Raw genomic sequence first — 21,550 nt, 5'->3', positions numbered from 1 at the left:
TGATCCAAACTGTATTTTGGGTAATCCACATCACAAAGTTATGATCCGAGTTGGGCATTTTCCTGGAGTAATTTTTTTTGTTGTTTTATAATGGGTCCGGTAAAAAAACTTTTTTACCGAATGAAACTCAAACATTTCACATCATAAATTTTTAAAATTCATTGAATCACTCAAATTTTATATATATATATATATACATATTATATATGGTTAATTAAACCATTAGCTTGAAATGATAAAGTTGTTTTTGTTTTCTAACATATTGCAATCAACCTATCAGTTATAAATTTAGTCACATGAAAATAAATATAAAAACTCAAGCATTTTCATTTTTAAAAACCATTTAAATTATTATGTAAGTTAATGTTTCTAATAATTTTCATAAATTTAATTAAAAAGTAGAAAATAAAACAATTTACATTTTCTTTGAATTCAGGTAATAGCTCATCAAATTTACGGAATTTTCCAGAATCTGTAATCATTGAGGAATTCAAAGCATATTTGCCGAGATAATTCTGTGGGAAAAGAAAAAAAAAACAAAAAAAAACAAACAAAAAGAAATGTGAAATTTCACTCAATGAAGTTTCAACAAATGTTGCAAGACTTACATCTACAGGAAATGAAATTATATGTATACATAGAAATAATTTTAAACAGAAATATTCAGGTGTATATCTGAGTGGCGTATTCTTCTAACCCGACGGCCATTCTACCAGATGGTATCCCCTCCTTCCTGCTTTATTACTGGTTGATTTAAAGCTGGCAGATCAAACCATGACAAATTTACATCCATCTAGACAGAGGCAAGATTCCCTCACATTATCAAACCTTATGCTTAACCTTGCTGCAATGGGAAGAGGCAGGTAAATATATTTAAATAGACTCGTTCTCTCAAAAAGATAGAGCACAGTTGTTAGGTGTAAGGAGTCAAAATGCGGGATCTATTTAGTTTAATTTCATTTTATGCAAAGAGGCAAAAAAGGGTGACACTTTCAATTTTTGTGAAATTTAAAAAATAGGTATAAAAATAGGTTATAAAAATTTCAATTTCTTTTGGAATAATTACAAATTATTTTGACATAATATAGGCATAATCTTCCATTTAAAATATATCATATTTACATTGAATTTGATCCAGTTTATGATGCAATATTCCCTGAACTTCAATTTCTTCGTAAGATTCCGTAACCCTTAAATTTGAGACATTTTCTTGAATCACAATCATGTAATTGATTCTAATCAAATTTTGAATAAGAATTCTAGAATAAGGTTTAGTATTATTATATCCAAATAGTAATCTTTGTAAGAGGACATGTAAAACGCAGTAAACTGTTCTCTTCAGGGAATTAATTTACCTATCTTGTTTGGTATATATTTTACAGCATATCAACCTCTTTTAGGTTATTTATGTCAAAACAAATATGGCAGATAGTAGTTGAATGTTAATATTTCAGTGAAACCTTTTGGTTATATTTTGTTATATATTTTTGTTTCCTTCAAAAATTTTTCTGGTTCTACCTTGCTAAATATCACCCTTAAGTTATTTTCCTGATAGTGTCTCATTTGGGTTTGCTCAAAGTTCACACAGCTCATTAATTTATGCTGTAGGGTTCCTGGTATGTTATACAAAATGGTGATTCTTCTCCTTTCAGTAAATATGAATGAGTAGCAAAAGTGTGTCTTATTCAGAGTCCAGTAATTATTATCTTTTCTCTTCTTGACATCTTTTTTTGTATCTCTTATTCTGATGTTTCATGTTTGGATAATTTATTTTCTTTTTTTTATACACGAGTTCTATTGTTCCCGACACTTGTTTTTAGAAATATATATTCATTTTTAGTTTTAAAGTTGTATAAGGGATTTTTCCTGTTGTAGAGTTGTAACAACTTTTTCGACGCTTTATCAGCTTTGCCATTCATGTAGATTACCGATGTGGCTTGGAATCCAAAAGTGTTAAAATGTTTAGCTCATTTAATAGTTTCGTATTCAGGGGATGTGTCCTTTTATTCTTTTAGTGACATAAGTACTGATAAAAAGTTTGTAAGACTGAAATATTTTTAGAGTTCATCAGTTTCTATTAGTGTCAAATCTGTGTTGAACGTTATTTGAAAATCTTTTCTTTATTTTTATTTGATCCTATCCGGTCTCCATCTTTTGATTCATCTGTATAATTTATACGTGATGATATTTAATGTGAATGTACTTTATATATATTTTGAATGTTGAGCAATTCTTCATGGAAAGTTGAGGGATGAGTTTATTTTGGAGTAGTTAATTTTAATATTATTGATGCTTATTTAATCATCTAAAAATGGAATTTTGGATTTTTGTGACAAGTTTTTTTTTTTATATGAAGACTGTATGGTTTGATAATATTTTCTTTTCGTTGAAGAGATTTGAGTATTGTGGATGGAGACCGCATTGATAGGCAGGATTTGATGGACATTATGCAAATTTTTTTTTTGTCTTAGTGTCAATGGTGATTCATTAGCTTCTATATACAAGTTTTCCATTGGGGATGTTTTAAAAGCACATAAAGTTGATCTTAATCCTTGGTGGTGTATCACATTTAATTCTTTTATGATTTTCTGGCTGCTCCATATATGTAGCACCTATAGTCAAGTTTAGATCTAATTAAAGATCAGTATAGTATTGTAATTATATCAGCACCCCAAGTCAGTGTGTTGTTTATTTTATTTAGACAGAGCTGAAGTTTACATTCGGCTATGAGTACATATTTTGATCAATAGCATATATGAAAATCATCTATGTATAGATACAGTCGATCCCTGTACTTACGTTTTTTAATGATATTGTTTATATTTACATTGAAAATGGTGACAGATCAGATGCTTCCTTAAGCTATACCCATTTCTTATTCTTTTAAGGCTGAAAGTATATTGCCTATCTATACTTGAAAACCCTCCATAATTTTGTTGATAAACTCGGGCATTCTGCTTTTTAGTCCCAATTCATGTAGGTTTCTTTTTATGCCACATTTTCACATTGAAAAAAAAAAAAATGTCAAAAATTGCTATCACATGTTCCTTCTTGACAAATGCTTCTCTTATGAATGTTTGAAGTCTAGTTAGGTGGTCAATAGGGCTTCTTTTCCTGAAACCTGACTGACGCTCTGTAATAAGATTTTTGTCTTGCAGACAACATTAGGTTCTCATTAATCATTCTTTTGAATGTCTTACGCAGGCTACTACCTAGAGTAATCAGTCAATTATTTACGGGATGGTCTTTTTGTTTGGGTCACTATAGCTTGCTTCCAGGTTTTTTTTGGATATTGTTATTTGTCAATATTTCATAAGTTTTAGAGAATTACGAGCAAAGAGACCTGATGTTGTCCGCGATTGAATGAGGATCAACAAATGTTCCTCGCACACTTGTTGTCATTGAAATCGGTGAAATCGCTCATTTTTTAATCAAATCGATTGATTACTTGCTCTAGTTAAAGATCCCCTTCTCCACAATGTACCTTTCCAGTGACTTAGTTCACAATACCTTGTAGTCTACATTGCACTGTAGAGAATCTGTGCATTTTATAAAATCTGTAAATGATGGCTTCACTTGAAGTTTAAAATGCAAAAGTCAAGTATCATTAAGCAATTTTGATCTAAACATAAACGTTCATTTCAAATGCACCCATCTTATCAAAGAACCAACTGTTGATTTTCTAAAATTATGTATAAATAATCACTTGAATTAAAGTTAAACGTACAAAAGCCAAGTTTCATGGTTCAACTATTCTAAAAAGGAACATTTTGAATGCGCCCCCATCTTATAAAAGAATCTATAGTTGATTTTATGGACTGTGCCTTTCTACTTAGGCAGTGATAAAACTTCTCATATGCACTTGTGATGTTAGGTTTTATAAAAGTGTTAACTTTGGTCAGAGTAAGACTTCCTTCTTTAATCAGATTTTTTTTATTGTTGATTTTCGATACTTATGACATATTCTGATACATAAACCTATGTAAGAACACTCCTAGGCACATCAAATATCTGTGTGTGAAACTTCAAAACAATTGGCCCAGCTGTTTCTGAGTTGAATTCCTTTTATATAATAGTAGAGAGATTTGTAGTAGGTATTCTAGATGATATTGCGATAGATTTAGTAATGGATTTCATCAGGGCCAACTGTTGTATCATAAGTTTCATGTATAGCTTCTTTTGATTCTGTTCTATTGAATGATTGGTTATAGTTTTCTTCATTTTTTGATTTGCAGTTCATTCTTTTTGTTTTTGTTTTTGATAATGAATTTATAGAAAATCGTTCTGCTAGTTTGTTTGCAATGTTGTTCTTGGCAATGATCTTCATGTTGTTGCATATTACGTGTTTGATTGGGTTCTTGTTGTTGTTCCTTGATATTTTCCTGACCATCTTCCATACTTTTTTGGTTTCAGTGTTTTCATCTATTTTTCATACATAGTTTTTCCATGTCCAAATTTTTTTTTTTGTTGGACTATTTTTGAATTTTCAAGTTAACACATCTTTTTCTTATGACTTTTTGCATTCTTTATTGAACTAAGGTTTGCTGTATTTTGATATGTTCTCTCTTGCAATGGAAAGTAGCATAGTGCTGAAATAGGTAATATGTTCAGAGTTAGTGTTTACTTTTGACTATTAACCTATGTTGGCATGCGTTTTGGAATTTTCCCCAACTTGGTTTTTGTATATTTCAGGGAGACATTTTGTCCTAATTGCTAGTGAACTTCATGTTGTATATTAGGTGTTTGATTGGGTTCTTCTTGTTGTTCCCTGATATTTTCTTGACCATCTTCCATACATTTTGTTTTAGTGTTTACATTTATTTTTCATACATATCTTTTTCATATGTTCCGTTTCGATTTTTTGATAGTTTTTTGTACTTTTGCTCTGCTGTTTTTGTATATGTTCAAATTTTATTTTGTTGGGTTATTTTAAAATTTTCTTAAATTAGCATTTTGAGTTCTCACAGCTTTTTGGCATAATTTGTTGAACCATAGTTTGTTTTATTTTGACTTGGAATATGTGATGTGTTATTCTGAGTAAGTGTTAGCTTCTGTTACTAATTTGTGTTGGCATGTGTTTTGGGATTTTTTACCAATTTGTTTTTGTAGATTCCAGCAGGGCATTTTGTCATGCACTTTGGATTTTTGTTTTCTAGTATAAGTGGTTGATTGATTTGAGGGTTTATTTTATGAATATATCAATCTTTTTGGGTTCTCTAATGCCAAAGAGATTGTTTAGTTTAATTTGTTTATTGCTTGTTAGTGCTTGTTTTTAATACTTTTGACATCTTAGTGTGATTATTGCAGTTTGATAGGTGTTAGATATATGCTATGTCTTGAGGGTATTTTCTTTTTCCAATTATACTTTATTGTATAATTTTGTAGTTTTTAAAACCTCTAGAAGTTTGTTAAGATCTACTTTGTGGAAAAGGTCTTTCAAACCATTTCCTTGGTAATACTTTTTAAAATTTATTGAAGATCTTTGCAGTTTTTTTTTTTTATGATATATGGTTCCTGACATGAGATACAAATTGGCGCTTCTTCATCTTTTAGTATTTTATGAGTATGTGATAGCAGTATGTTCTATTTGGAATCTTGCTATTACTAGTTCTTCCATTTTTGTCATCTTTCTATGATTTTGTCATCTTTCTTTGATTCTGTCTATTTTTTTCTTTGAGGTTGGGCTTTATTTGATAGTTTGTTGTTTTTACACGAGTTCCATAACTCTTGCCATATAGATATGGCATATTTGTTGATTAGAGGTCTGTAATCAGTATAGGATACTTTTGTATTGCTGTGTTCATTTTTAGTGAGCTTTTTGCAACTGTGTAAACTTTTTTATTTCCTTAGAATTTTATGTGACTGGGAATTTATTTAATGATGATCCATCAATGTTTGATTTTTTTTCCACATAGTTGTACGATGAATAAAAATATGGATTGTATCATTTTCTTTTAGATTAATTTCTTGTAGGCAAATTATTGCAGGGAAAAATTTTAATAAGTAATATTTCTTCAAGATTAATTTTTGTGCCTTTTATGTTCTATTTTAGTATTTTGTTTGCCAGGGTTTTCTTTGTTTGGATTGTTAGTGTTACTGTCAACATCCATGGATTGAGAAACTTGTGATTGTGACGTTGTGTTGCGAGATTTGAGTTTTTGTTTTGTAACCTGCATCTTCATAATGTCCAAATTTTTGATATTTTTAGTATCCAAGGGGGTTTGGTGCGAATAATTCAACCTTTTCAATTGAATAACCAATTCTTATTTCTTTTGGAGTATTTGGTGTGTTGAAGGTCATGATGTAAGTATTTGTTAGTATGATGTTTCCATCCATTTTTAATGGACACTCTTGATGTCTAGTAGATTCTGAGATTTTAATTCTGTCTTTATTTTGTCAGTCATGCAGCTGAAGAGATCTTTACTTTGAATTAAACCTTTTGATTTATTCATTTTTCCATGTTTATAGGATTTTATTTTTTTATCATGAAACTTTTCCATTTTTAGTAGAATATCTGCATATTTTTTTTTCTGCCTCCAATAATATTCTATTTCATAAATTTTTAACTGTTTTGGGTGTTATTTTTGTAGAAATTACCTTTGTATTGAAAATGGAGATAGTTTTGTTAATGGGGTGTTGTCCTCTGGTTTCAAATGATAAATCTCAGGAAATTTTATTTTCAGTGCTAAATCGAACTCAGTGTGTGGTCTCTTCGTTGATTTAGCAACCATTAAAATATTTGTAGAATGTTGTGGCCCCTGCTCTACACTCGCCACAGAGTTCAATAGGAAATATAAGGTACTGCCTCATTTGCTTTCATAGGACACAGATACAGGGGTGGTATACTAATATTTGAAGGGTCAACAAGCACGTTCTTCCTTCTTATTTCAGCACCCAAGAAAATAGTAAAACAAACAAGGGAGATACAACAATGTCAGACCCTTTCCTCCAAACAGATTGACCCTAAAATCACTGCCTTCTAATTCAGTAGTCTGGAGAACATTATTTGTGGTATCTGTGTACTTATAAAAATGGATTTTGTCTTCTGGGCTTGTCATGACCAGTCAGTTGATTGGTTTGAGCCTTCCTGACTGCCTGTCTAGCCCAGGGAAGGGCCAAAGTAATGTGTTGTATCCAAGTTATGGTCTGATCAATTACCAGGATCCCATCTCAAAACAACACGAATTGCCACTCATGTGGCACCATTGAAGAACTTTTACTCTCTGTAGGGGGACAGGCAGCATATTCTGATGCAAGATCAGCCAAGCCGAAACGTACCAAACCCCAAAATTATATATCATTTTATCTGAGAGCAATTATGGATAACTAAAATGAAATTGCCAAAAGCAATAAAAGTAGAAGGATGAAAATAACTGTCAACAACTTACTTTGTATAAAAGGCAGAGTTTATGCAATTCAAAATCAGACATAATTTCCATGTCTTCAAATATGATTGATGGTTGAGCATTTCTGTCTCGATGGGACGGTTCCTACAAATGAACAAGACAAACAATAAGAATCCAAAAAAAAATCTTTTTGTCCATTCAAAGTGAAATCTAAACAAAAATGGTAACAAAGTTTAGGGCTCGGAGTAGTGACACACAGGTGTCTTCATTCATTTCCAAACTAGTCAACATTTTAATTTTGGCAAAAAGTTCATTGATTTTTATTTTTTCATTAAATAATTTTCCAAAGTATAAATGAAAATAATGTTCTAGTATTTAGTTAAGTGGAAGTAATTTAAAATCTTAATTATTTTTTATTTCTAAACAATGCGATTTTTTCCTACATGTTTGTAAATTTATTGGTTTTACACATAAGAAAATTTACTGCTTGATATTTTGAAAAATTAAGAACCGTTCAGCATAGGGTGGGGGGGAGGAAATCATTAAACTTGAATAACAAAATGAAGACCACAGATACAAATAAGCAAGAAAAAAAAAAAAAAAAAAAAAAAAAAAAGGTTTTATACGGTCTTAATTTCAAATGAAAATTACTGTTTTCTCATTTTAAACCCACCACAAAAATAGAGTAATTAATAAAAAAAATTTGTAGAGAAATAAATTCTGTGCAGATTTTTTTAGTGGAGGGAGGGGAGGTTTTTAATGATGAAAGGTTAGTCAAAAAAAAAAAAAAAAAAAAAAAAAAAAAAAATACTAATCCTAACTCCAAGTGGGTACCCGCCATCCCCAAGGAAAATAGCTTCCTTTACCTTACCAATAACCCAAAATTTGAGTTGAAATATTCCCCCCCCCCAAGAAAAACACCCATGCAGAACTTATCTCCTATAGATACAAAAATAAAAATAAAGTACAGAAATGATCTGGAAATGGGATATCATTTTATATTTTCATATGTGAAATTAATCTCTCATTCCATATTCCAAAGTTGTTTTTTTTAAAATTATTATTCAGGGTGTTTCCACATAATAGACATTTAGTCTATCCACATAATAGACATTTAGTTTAGACATATGGAAACATCCTGAATAATACAATCTTTTTTAAAGCATAGGATAGCCTTTTCATATTGAAAGTATAAAACGACATTCAATTTCATTTTTAAATTTGTTAAATTCTCTGAAAATCCATTTTTTTGTCTAAAAAGAACATTCAAAGTTTACTTTGGAGAAATAAACACAAAACAAATATGGCCATTAGCAAGAGAAAGTTTCCAAGTGGATGTATTAGGAGTTGGGAGTAGTATCATTCTTTGATGAAAGTCTTCTACCTCCCCCATCCATATGAATTTACTATGAGGCAAACAAGACTAATTAAGCCAAGACACAAAAAAAAAAGCAAGAAGAGATGAAGCAAGAAAGAGAGAGAGAGAGAGAGAAGGGGAGGAGAAGGTAGAAATAGAAAATGACAAAAAATAGGACAAAAACCAAACTGCTTAAAAAAACAAAACAAAAAACACCCACACACCTTCTCTTGATTCAAAGAAAAAGCAGAATTTCTGCCTTTTCTGATTTATAAAAAAGTGGAAATCTTGCATCCTTGATTTTAATGAGAAGTAACAAACACAAAATTTCACAAAAATAACAGATACAAACTATATTAATTTAAAACTGTGTTCAAATTTCACAAATGTAAGTTTAACTAAGCAAAATGACAAATCTATTAAAACCCTAACATAAGCTATGTAAAAAAAAAAAAAAATACAACCTAGTTACTTCCAACCCACCCCATATTGAAAAAGGATTTTTTTCTTTTAATTAAATGAATATACGTAAACCATTGTAAAACTTATTTACTTTGGAAATGTCCTTAGACATGGAACGTAGAATTGTGTCATTAAATTGCCGCCTTTGCAGTAATGGATGATTGGCAGTTTTGCGCAACTGCATCAACATGCATTGACGTGTGTTGTTTTCTTTATTGTTCTCTTTGTTGTTTCCTTTATTCTCATCTTCGACAACGCGTGAAAATTGGTTAATCAAATTCTCATATTGTTCTTGCTGGTCAGGAATCATTTGACAATAAAGAACTTCTTCCTGTTTCTTTGGCATTTGTTTCAGCACCTGAAAATAAAAAAAATTTAAAAAAAAGAAAAAAAAAAAGGCACAAGTTTTATTATTCTTTCTGTAATTTATTGATGTTGGTAAGTTAGTTGGTATTGATTAATAATTTTTAATTTAGCTTTAATAGGAACTGTTAAAAGCCAGATCATTTATGAGGAGTATGGGAACTGGAAGATGTAGTCAATAGACTGGATATGGAATTACCCATCATAGAGACAAATACGGTTTTGCTAAAATTAAAGTCATTGGTGAAAAAATGATGCTGAACAGACAAATTTAAAATCAGAAATAGTAAACCCCCTCTTTACACTGCAATAAATGGGTCAGCTGTTTAACATTAAAATTATGATTTTTCTTTTTACAAGATGAGAAAAAAATTTTCTGATGAGTTTGACTTCAATTCCTCAGCAATAACCCCATGACCTGTTCATCACAATGACTACCACAGCGTAACAAACAGCCACACAAACGAGACAAGAATAATTTGTGATATGAAGACTCAAAAAGAATAAAGACAGCAATAATAGAAAGTTTGTAAAAGGTTGGTCAATGGCAAGCTTGTTCATTTTCTGGAATATCTGAGCTTCTTTAGTAATATTCAATATGGCTTTCATTTAACATCTGATTGAGCTGTTGAGCAGATCTGTCAGTTTATGGATAATTCAGAAGAGAATGAGACCACTGCACTTGACATTTCAAAATGTGGTATTCTAGTCTTTTACAAAAACTTTGTGGCTATGATATTGGTGGTAAGCTTCTTGACATTATTAGGTCTTTTCTTTCTGATCAAAGTTTGTAAATCTGGATGGTGTCTCTTCATCTATGCGTTTTCTTAGGGCTAAACCCAACACTTTCTTTTCTATATCTTTTCCTGAGAATATTCAGAAAATTAACTTGATGATAGCATTCTTTATTCTGCTGTTGATTCTCACCCATCTCCTTCAGATAAATATAGAAGTTGACTTTGCTCCAGTTGTGGATTGGCTTACAAAAGGGCTGATTTTGTTTAATCCAGTCAAGACAGTTTGTGTCTTTCAATTGTAGGCATGTCACTTTTCTTCCTGAGATTATCATAGAGGGCTTTGTTTTCGATGAGAAATCAACTCTGAAACTTCTTCGTTTTTTTCATCAAATCTTTCTTGGAGGTTCATAAAATCCATTGCTCCCTCTATCGCTCTCAACATTTTCTTACGCTTGAAGCTGTTTTCTATCTCCACAAATCTGCTATCAGACTATGTATGGAGTATTGCTGTCAGTTTTTGGTTGATGAATCTGTGTCCCATTTGAAGATTATTAATAAGGTACAGAAATCTAATTTGATTCGTCTTACCATTTCTTCTTCTCTGAACTATCTCTCATAGACTTGATATCTGTGAGTCTCAGAGTTTCTTGTAAGCACTTAATCAAAATCAATAAGGGTTTTATCATTCAATGAGGAACCCCTCCCTGGACTTTAGCCACCTAACTCTGTCCTGAGCTATCTGCTGCCATGTGGGACCTATGTGTTTTATCAGGTCGTCTCTCAACCTTGTTCTTGGTTTTCCCTTTGGCCTCTTATGTTAACGTGGTGTCCATTCCGTTGTCCTGATGGACCATCTGTTGTCATGTCTGGCTACGTGCCCTGCCCATCTATTTGAATGTTTTGATGGGAGTATTGATGTCAATAACTCTTGTTTGTTGGCAGATCCAGATGTTTGTTTTTCTGTCTTGTAGAGTGATGCCTAACATTATCCTCTCCATCTTCCTTTGTGCTACTGTGAAGATTTCACTCTAGCGAGTTGTCAGGACCCATGTTTTACCATTGTAGATCATCATAAGTAGTCCATATTCCTTGAAGATCTTCCCTTTGACATATTTGTTTTTCAACTTCTCTTGATATTCTCCACTTTTCCAAAAGCTGCCCATCCCAATGCTATCCCTCTTTATCTCAAGGAAGGATAGCAATGGGATGGGCAGCTTTTGGAGAATACTATTATGGCAAAAATTGATCGATTTTTTCTGGTTTCTTTGTTTGACTCGTTGCTCTAGTGGTCTTCATCAATTCACCGTTTTAATACGTCATTGTAATACAGCAATTCCTATTCCACAATAAAAAAAAAACTAAATACAAAAGTTTTGTTTTTTCTATCTATCCTAATTATACTAACATCATTCTATTGATTATGCTTATTTAAATCTATGATACAACATAATTAAAATAGTACTTTGTAAACATATCATTATAACAGCAATTTGTAAACATATCATTATAACAGCAATTTGTAAACATCCAAATCAGCTTTGCTATTCTCCATTTGCATATTAATTTCATAAATAACTTCCAATGCATTAATATTTTGTAATGTAAATTTTTAATTAGCATTGTCATATTTTTTTATATTGTATGCAATAATTCTGTCAGTAGTAAAATGTCTGATGTCGTAATGCCAAGACAGATACTACACTTTGAATTATTTATCTGCAGAAAATATAAAAATTTACATTTAAAAATAATTAGGCAGAAGGTCATCAAAAGTGTAGAGAATTTCAGCGTTATTTGTCATTCTTAGTCAAAAATGAAAAAAAAAGAAAAAGAATGTCTAACTCTTAACTAGAATCATCTGTCATCATGATACCACATTTACAGTAAGGGCCGTCCTACATAAAATATCTTCAAATTCATTTGAAATTGTATTGTCCATAATATATATATATATATATATATATATATATATATATATATATATATACACACACACACACACAAATTTTATTGAAGTGGAATGTGGAGTGGAGAAAAAGCAATTTTGTTAGAAAGACTCAACCCTTTGTAAATAATAAACCACCCACTGTTTTTCAGTTTGTTCAAAACCAGGAGGTCAATCTTTAAATGGGACTGGTATGCAATTGAGGAAAAAAGTGGAAAGTGAGTGGTGTCATTCCAAGATAAATACAATTTGGGAGACCCAGAACAAAAACATTAAAAGGAGGGAGGGAGTATCTGGAAGGATTTCTATTCCCAAAAGTAGTGGCAGATAAGGTGGGGAGGTAGCTCATTCATTTAACAGGCTAAAAGGTGAAACTTATTCAAAGAACTGGGATTTGACAGAATCACAAATCATGTGTATTATGCTAAAGTATTACAAATGGGAAAATGAGTGTATTTACTTGATCCATGAGATCAAGGAACTAAGAAAATGTTCTTATGACACAGCATTTTTTAATGTAAAAAAGATTCTATCTATTATCTTTTAAGGATAGGTAGTGTAGTATCAGTTCTGTTGTCATAAGATCATCCTTCCAGGAATTACCTGTTCCATTTTTATGTTTTTTTTTTTACATGGTAGTCACCACTTATCAATGCTTGGAGGCCACTCGGGGATAAGGGTTATTGCGTGTACAGTAATCAATGAGACAATATCGTAGTAATCGTTAGTAATGGAGATTTGATGAAGTGTCTTACTTAAGGGGGCGGTTTATCAGGAATTTGTTTATGTTGGACTTGAAGACATCCAAGTTGTAGTCAGGTGGGAAACAGGCAAACGGAAGAGAGTTCCACAGGTGTGCACTTCTAAGAAAGAAGCTTTGTTCATGGAATCTACATTTTGATTTAGGCACAGATAAACAATGGGGAAAATTATTGACAGTGGTTTCAGCTAGAAAGGGATTTTTCATGAAAGATTGGCGAGAGGGGATCAAAGATTGGAGCTCAGACGGGCACTTGCTATGGAAATAACGATGAAACAGAGACAGGCTTGCAATGTCTCCTCTGTGGGAGAGAGGTTGCAGAGAAGAGAAAAAGGCCTTCCCTCACTAAGCCACGAAGTCTATTTTGTACTCTATCAAGGCAGGATAGACTGTTTTTAGCAGCTCCTGCCCAGATGTGGCAGCAGTACTCCATTCTTGGACTTACTTGGCTTTTATATAGATAGAGAATTGCATCAGCAGCGAGATATCTTCTGGAGCGGTAGAAGGATCCTACCATTTTTCCAGTGAACTTGGCAACAGACTTGATATATGTGTTCCATTTCAGGTCAGGAGTAAAGGTCAATCCCAGAAGCTTATCAAAACATGGAGCCTCCCCTAGATGAGAGCCATTCATTTCAATTGATGCTAGATAGAGATCAGAGCGTTGATGTAAAGATAGGAGCTTGGTTTTAGATGCATTAAAAGTAACCAGCCACCTCTTCCCCCACTGTACTACATGCTCAAGATCAGAGGAGAGAGAATCAGAGAGAACTTTGTCATTTATAGCCTTTGATGTGTTGCCCATGGATGGCCGTGTCATCAGCATAGATGTCAACGAATGATTTAAGTTTTGGGAGATCATTGATGTAGATCAGGAAGAGAGTTGGACCCCTGAGGGACTCCAGCATTAATACTGTGAGCTTCTGATTTCTACCCATCAACCACTACTCTTATGAGCCTATTAGAGAGAAATGATTTAATAATTGAGAAAACATTTTCAGTTATACTGTAGCTGGAAATCTTGTGAAGTAGACCTTTATGCCATACTTTGTCGAACGCCTTTGATATGTCAAGAGCAACTGCCCTAGAAAGGAAGCCTTTGTTGAGAGATTCACTAATCCTATAAGATATAACTGTTAGCACATCTGCTGTAGATCTGGCAGAACGGAAACCATATTGCATGTCACTAAGAAGGTTGTTTCTGCTGAGGTGGTTGACTACTTCTTTATTTAATATGGATTCCAGCAACTTACTCATGACACACAGGAGACTTATTGGTCTGTACTGAGAGGGAGATGACATCACCTGAATTCTTAAATACAGGGCATACTGATGAGGTTTTCCAGGGTGTTGGGAAGCACTTCTCCTTAAGGCAATGCTTAAACAGTTTTGTAAGTATGGGGGCAAGTTCTGGTTGGAGCTTTTTTAGCACTGTAACCGGAATGCTGTCAGGGTCAGTTGCTTTACTGGAACCAAGGTTCTTGATTAGCTTGGCGAACTCACGCACAGATATTTGTATGTCGCATTGCGTCTTGCCTGTTATAGGAGGAAATACATGGAGTTGATGGCTTTCGTCGCATAGGGTAGAATTAGCTGCAAAATTCTTGGCAAATAGTTTGGCCCTGTCTGATGCTGACGAGATGACCTCAGGTCTATTGATGATGGTTGGGATAGAACGCATGCTTCTGTTCAGGATCCTGTTTGCTATTTGCCAAAACTGATGGGAACCAAGCTGCTGCTCAGCTACTTTGGATTTAACAGACTGAGCATATAGCTCTCTTGCATTTTTTATTACTCTTTTACAGTGGTTGCTGGCAGTCCTGAAACAGCTTTAGTCTCAGTACATCTATTACGTTGGTAGCTATGGAAAAAGTGATTTCTGTGCGCAATGGCAGCAGCACATTTTGAGGAGAACCATGGCTGGCTGTTAGATTTTTGTTGGAATTTCTTGGATGGTATGAATCGGACTATGCCTACACTTAACCATTCAGTCAGATCTGATACTATAAAGGGCACATCCTTTTTAAATATGGAATGCAGAGGGAGATCAGATATAAATGTACGGAAGCTATCCCAGTCAGCCATAGAGTATCGATATACAGTACGGTGGAGAGGTACGTCTGAAGACTTATTACATTTCATTTTTATCTTAACTGATACAACCAAGTGGTCGGAAGATCCCAGACGAGATAGAATGGAACATGAACATAGTTCGGGAGAAAAAGGTCTAGAAGGCTTGCATACTGATCGGTATTATCGGGCACACGGGTGGGTTCGTGAACAATCTGGGTGAGGTCATAGTCAATGGAGAAATCATGACAGAACCTCCTCTCATCATCTGTCTTGTTTGAGTGGATCAGCCATTCCACATTGTGGACATTGAAGTTACCACAAATGTGAATGTTAGCCGAAGGATGAGCAGACAGGATGTGGTCAATTTTCTCAGATATACTCTTAAAGATAGTAACTCCGCTGTTGTGGGGGCGATAGATGGCAAATATAAATGCGGTGGTGTAAGTGCAACCCGGAAGCACATATAAGGTAAATTAGGGTCTTCTCTGGAGATATCCCTACTACACGGAAAGCCATCTTTAATGTAGACACATATTCCATGTCCATGGATCAGATTTAGACGTTAAGTTAGAGTATCCTTTAATTATGAACTCATCTAGGGAAGTGGTCGGCCCTATGCCAGTTTCGCTTAGGAAGAATATGTCCAGTTTCATCTCCTGTAATTGGGTTTCAACCTCTAGAAGGTTGGAACGTAGACCCCTGATGTTGGAGAAGGAGATATGGTAGTAGATGTCTACGTTGGAGGATAGGGTTCTAGGTTTATTCGCGTTTTTTTTTTTTTTCTGGAGATATTTCATGTTGAGGTTTTGGGATTTGTGAAACAGGTCGGCAGACTTGGTTAGAGCAGGACAGAGAGGGAAAGTAAGAGAGAAAAAAAAAACAGGATTTTTTTTTTTTTGTAGCACATAAGGTAAAGCCGTAACAATTACCCACTAGTATGACATCAAGAGGCCCCACCAGAAACTACTGCATGGTCCAGAATCCATTCACTAAATGACAATACAGCAGCCCCAGTACTTTGCACCTGCTGATAGGACAGCCTCCTTAGTGGTTAATCCAAGGTTCGGGTTCCTGACTATCAGGCGGGTAGCGTCAGCCCAGATGAAACGTTTACCTCCAGCACCCTTACTAGTGACATGGCCACAAGGATAGACATAGAAACAGAAAATTTTCGACATCTCAAACAACTGTTCACAAAGTATTGCTGACCTGGAAAGCAGCCTTTTCTTCACCCTTTGTAGAAAAATCACTCATTGGAAATGAGGACTGAGGGACAAATAAGGAGAAGCGAGAATAATTGGAGCTGCCGATAACACATTCACAGTGCATTATCTACTCTCCATTAGAAAAAAAAAAAATATATATACATATATATATATATATATATATATATATAGGTATGAGGTACTTATTACTATCTACTTAATATAAGTCCGTTGTTCCATTTCCAATTTAGGATGATATTTGAAAATAGTCTCCCCTCCCATATTAATGCATGGATTTGTAATGTGATACACAAGGGATTACGTATCAGATATGAATAATAATAATACAAACATTTTAACCTTATTAGAAGTTGGCATTCTTCTTTGTTTGTTGCTGGACAGAACTAACCTTGAATTGGCTTCGTTCACATCATTTAAACTCGTAAGAAATATTGACAAATTTCATCTTAAGACAAGAGAGTTTACAAAGCAAGAAAAATAAAAACAAATAAATATAAATAGACAAAACAAGACAAGAGAAAAAACAAAATTAAACGAGGCAGCAAGAAATACATTTGTTAGCAATTAAGATGAATTTTAAAAATTAGTACTTATCCGTTTTAGGCATAATGGTTCGGAGCCCATTTTGTTTGGCCGAATGAAAATTTGATCAGGTTTTTTTTTTTTTTTTTAAGAGGTGGAAGGGAATTTCTATTTCCGGATATTTTGTGCACATGTATCTATTTATAGAAGATTATTCATTACGTTCATGCGTGTAAATACGTTAATTTAAAAAAAATTTTTTTTGGTGTAGATAAAGTTCTATCTTCTAAATGTAGGGGAAAATAAATCCCTGTTTGTGGTAAATTCTGGAACCTACTTTGCCTAGGCATTTTTTTTATCGCTAGTTTACTTGGAATATAACAATGTTTTTCCCGTATGGGGAGGGGGGGGGGCGACGAATTTCATCTTAAGAAAGTTTGTAAAACAAGAAAAATAAAGACAATATGTTATGTTTTTAGTAATTTTTAAGGTGATATTAAGGGGGGGGGCTTTTTATTTTCTCATTAGTTACTTATTATTTACTTACTATTATTTTTTTTTAATTGAATTTTTGGGAGTTTGATTAGCCCATAAAAAAGCGCTATCTAAACGGAAGTAGACGACATTCAAATTGGAAGAAAGCGACTAAACCAACAAAAAAAAAAAAAAAGCAAAAGAAAAAAAAGCAAAAAAAAAGCTGACAAACAAATATATTTTCAAACTAGCCAAAGAGAAAAATGACAGGCAAGAAAATAAATCTATACATGTTAGAAAAAGAAATGAAAACATTGATGCAGATAATCTCATATTGTCAGAAGAAATTGCTGTCCCAAAAAATGAGGTGCAACAATTGTAAACACAAATGTTTACTTAAAAAAAGATTGTGTGTAAAGGATGGTTTCTCCTGGAGATGTACAAATGGACAGTGCCACTAAAAAATCTTGACTGAACAATAAGTCTTGAAAATAAAAAAAAAAACAAGAAAAAGAAAATACGGTAACAATTAGTTACACCTAACAATTATAGGCTTAACAGAAATTTTTTTTTCTCCAAGAAAAGATTTTTTTGATAAATATTTAAAAAAAAAAAAAAAAAAAAAAAAAATACTAAAATGAAATAAACATTTTTATTTTTCAAGGTAGTTTTTAAAAAATTTTTTTTTAAATTATTTTAGATTATTTGCATTTGTATTCCCCCCCCCCCGGTTTGTTTTGTTTTTTTTCATTAGTCTGTGTCTGTTACGACGCTCGGCTGACACCGATAATTGCTGGTCTCGCCCGATCTACGCTTGACCACGAGAATTCGGGTCAAATTATGCAAGAGTACCCCTTTTTTTTCTTTTTTTTTTAAATATATTTAACGAAAAGTTTTTTTTTTTTTATGTTTCTCATGTATTTAATGAAACATCATAAAAAACCGCATCGAATACACGATATTCCCCAAATAATTGTCTTTATTTGAACTTTTTAACAAATTTTTGCATACATAAAAAATACTTTAATCTTTTATAACATAAGATTTTAAAATTTCTTTAAAGAAAAAATCTCGCTACAAAAATCTTATTTTGAAAAATAAATTTTGTATTTTTTTATTATTGTAAATTGGTTTATCATTTTATTGTGGAATAAAATTTCAAAGTGATAAATGGAGAAAAAAAAATATCTCAAAAAGAAAAAACACCTTTTTTTTTCTTTTTTTAAACAAAACCAACCTTAATTTTAAAATTTCGATGTTTGGAAAACAGTTCATAATATATATTTCATTATAAAAGTTCTATTTTTGTTTGATGAAAAAATAAAACAGTTAATGAATGTAAAATAGCTCAAATAAAGACCGTTTGAATAAAACTTCTTAAAAAAATAAAAAGGTTCATTCCATATGGCCTCGGTCATCCTTAGCCAAAAAAATGTCGGACGTCACCTCCACCAAATGGCTCTGCAAACAAAGGAAGACGAATCCTGAAGATTACCTTACTGTACACATAGATTCGAAGAAGTTGTCAAAAAACAACTATATAACAAATAAATGTTATCAAGGGCAAGGTAAGTTACTTTTCTACCTAACTGGATATGTTTTTAGTGTTTTTATTTAATGTAACATGTTTATTCAGCTTAAAAAACATGCAGTGTTTACCATATGTAGTGAAGTTAATCCTCCTTAATACGTTCTGTTGTCACAAAACCATATTCACAAGCATTACCTTCTCTTTATTTTGATTAATGTGGTTCACATAAAATCAAGAGGCACTATAAATATTAGTTTCCTTACCTGAGATTTCAATCGTCGTAAAACAAAAGGGCGCATAATCTTCTTGGCATGAGCTATTCGCTCCATTTCATAATTGGTACGTTTTTCCTCCTGAGATTTCTAAAGAAAATATTTGACAGTTTGTATTAATGTAAATGAAGGGGAAAAGAAAAATGGTATAATAGATTAACTAAATTAGTAATCTATACTCCTATAAATTTGGGGTTTTTGTGTATTGATATTCATATTAAAAACCCTTTTTTTCTATTTATTTAAAAAGAAAATACAATTTTCTTATATATGAGTTGTGGAATTGCATTCATCTGCAAAATATCTAGCTAATTTGCATATTCTTTTAAACATTCATTTTAATAAATTCCCAATTAGTTTTTTTCAGGTTTCTTATGGGATGATCATCTTTAGTCAACTATAGCATGTAATTATATTCATGCAAATATTCTACATGATTTATACTTGCGTAATATTTGCGTAAAAAGGTTATAGTAAAAACAAACTTCTTTCTATATATATATGTGCATACATATATTTGTTTAAAAATTTTGCCTACCGAACTCCTATGTCAGTTTTTGGTCTACAGATATGAAACTTAATACATAAGATATTCAAACCAACATGGAACTTTATATTTGGGTTTTAGCCGGGGAAAATTGGTGCAAAAGTGTGAAAATTATAAAAATGGAATTTGCCAGGTGAAGGTCAAATGACGGCTTTACGAATATGCATGTGTAACGTAATAGCTATTGGTTCATGTTTTTATTTTTAGCCTTGCAGCAAACATGTCTTCATAGTTCAGGCACTAACGTCAAAGAAAAAAAAAATCTTAAGCTAAACGTTTTAATTTTGACTCTCAGTGGTGGCGCACGAGTCTTTTTTTTTTTTTTTTACTTTTTAAATCATTACAATATATTGGGTCCAATATAATAGAATAATAAATACAAAATCAGCATTAATCAATATCATATTGAAGCGTATTTTATGACCGAAAAATGCTGGGTAAGCATACAAAAAATTTTCCATAAAATTTAAATTCATAAATTCTATTTGCGAAACCAATAAAATAAAAAAACATTTTTAGTAGTAAAAATGAACAATTCTAATTAAATAAAATAATTTTCATAAAATCCGTATCATTCAAATACTAATTTACTTCTTTGGAAGATTTTTACATTTCTATGAAACAGCATTCTTTGTGGTAACAAGTTATTCTGTATAAAAAATACCAGGAATTAAAGTCCAACATATGATCTATGTAATTATTTAAATTAAAAGTTTATGACAATTAAAAAAAAAATAATATATATTTTGAAATAAAAAGACATTAAAAATTATATTTTTATTTACATGAACATTTTTAGAAAACTATCTGTAACACTGGGTCACAACCACTAGTTATTCTTTGATTTCATTTCCAAATTTATAAACCATGACATATCTTAAAACATTCTTTCTCCTAAAAAGTTTCTTATTATTACATATTTTTTATTTGTTTTACATAAGCATTTATATGTTGCTACACATTTATGAACATATTTCGGCCAATCACTTACAAGCAACTAGTAATATCTCCAGGCTTATAAGAAAGCAGAGTCCGGAATCTGGATATGGACTCTACTTTTTTTTTATAAGCAATATCGTTTGAAGAGGTCTCTAATTATTTGTAACTGATTGACCAGAACATGCTCATGAATGTGTAGCGATATATAAATGCTTATGGAAAATAAAAAGTATATCTTGCTCTACTTCGGTATTGAGCACTCTTGTATGAACCTCGTTAAAAATTTATTGGTTGCTTCACCTTTTAAAAATATTAACTTGGAATAATTATATAATTACTAGTGTTGGGACGATTCCTAAATTTTTTCCGATTCCAGGAAAATGTTGATAAACGATTCCAATACGAAATACAGTTCCGATTCCTGTGGAATTGTTGTTTTGAAAGATACCATTATATAATCGAAAGTTTTTGTGTAGCGAAAAAATTTGGTACAGCAAAAAAAAGTGGAAATACAATTAAGGGAATTTCGAAAATGATTTGATTTTTTTCGTAAAATTTCTTTCATTGAAGATAAAAGTCAAAACAAATATTTTAACCATGAATTAAACATGCACCATCAAATTAATAACAATCAATTTCAGGAGTTACTTTATATATAAAAAAATATAAAGAAGAAGGGCGGAGGTACACGAATGCTACCCCCCTATAGCAAAATACACATTGACTCCGATGTTGTATGTTGTTCGACTGAGGGAGAAGTTATTATTTTTACCAGAAAGAATTTTTGCGTGTGTGACCTAGTTTGTTTATTATTTATTTTGGCTTGAAATTTGCGCATGATTTTTGTTATGATTTTATCTGTTTTTTTTTTTAATGGATATTTTTCTTTTTGCCGGAATTTATATAATTATTAACAGGAAAATTGGTGAGAGTCAAACTGGAATCTGTGCTATTTTTAAATATTATTTTCAAGTTTAATTATGTTCATGGGACTAT

At 32.1% G+C, this 21,550-nt stretch overlaps 1 protein-coding gene across 3 annotated transcripts in view; it reads right to left on the bottom strand.

Annotated features, from left to right (window-relative positions):
- Positions 1 to 21,550, bottom strand: part of LOC145286021 (SWI/SNF-related matrix-associated actin-dependent regulator of chromatin subfamily A containing DEAD/H box 1-like) — a 148,180-nt gene that overhangs the window by 40,251 nt on the left and 86,379 nt on the right. For all 3 annotated transcript variants that reach the window (XM_080134639.1, XM_080134640.1, XM_080134641.1), the window contains 4 exons: positions 19,060 to 19,158; positions 9,257 to 9,523; positions 7,389 to 7,490; positions 420 to 515 (listed from right to left, as the gene is read on the bottom strand). In XM_080134639.1, the coding sequence (XP_079990765.1) occupies positions 420 to 515; positions 7,389 to 7,490; positions 9,257 to 9,523; positions 19,060 to 19,158 (564 nt within the window). The remainder of the gene's footprint in view (positions 1 to 419; positions 516 to 7,388; positions 7,491 to 9,256; positions 9,524 to 19,059; positions 19,159 to 21,550) is intronic.

The sequence above is a fragment of the Euprymna scolopes genome, chromosome 10, assembly GCF_053919585.1.
Source record: "Euprymna scolopes isolate OS-2025 chromosome 10, ASM5391958v1, whole genome shotgun sequence".
In the NCBI taxonomy this organism is placed as follows: domain Eukaryota; kingdom Metazoa; phylum Mollusca; class Cephalopoda; order Sepiida; family Sepiolidae; genus Euprymna; species Euprymna scolopes.
The sequence above is the reverse complement of the archived record's forward strand: the minus strand, read 5'-3'. Positions and strand labels throughout refer to the sequence as shown.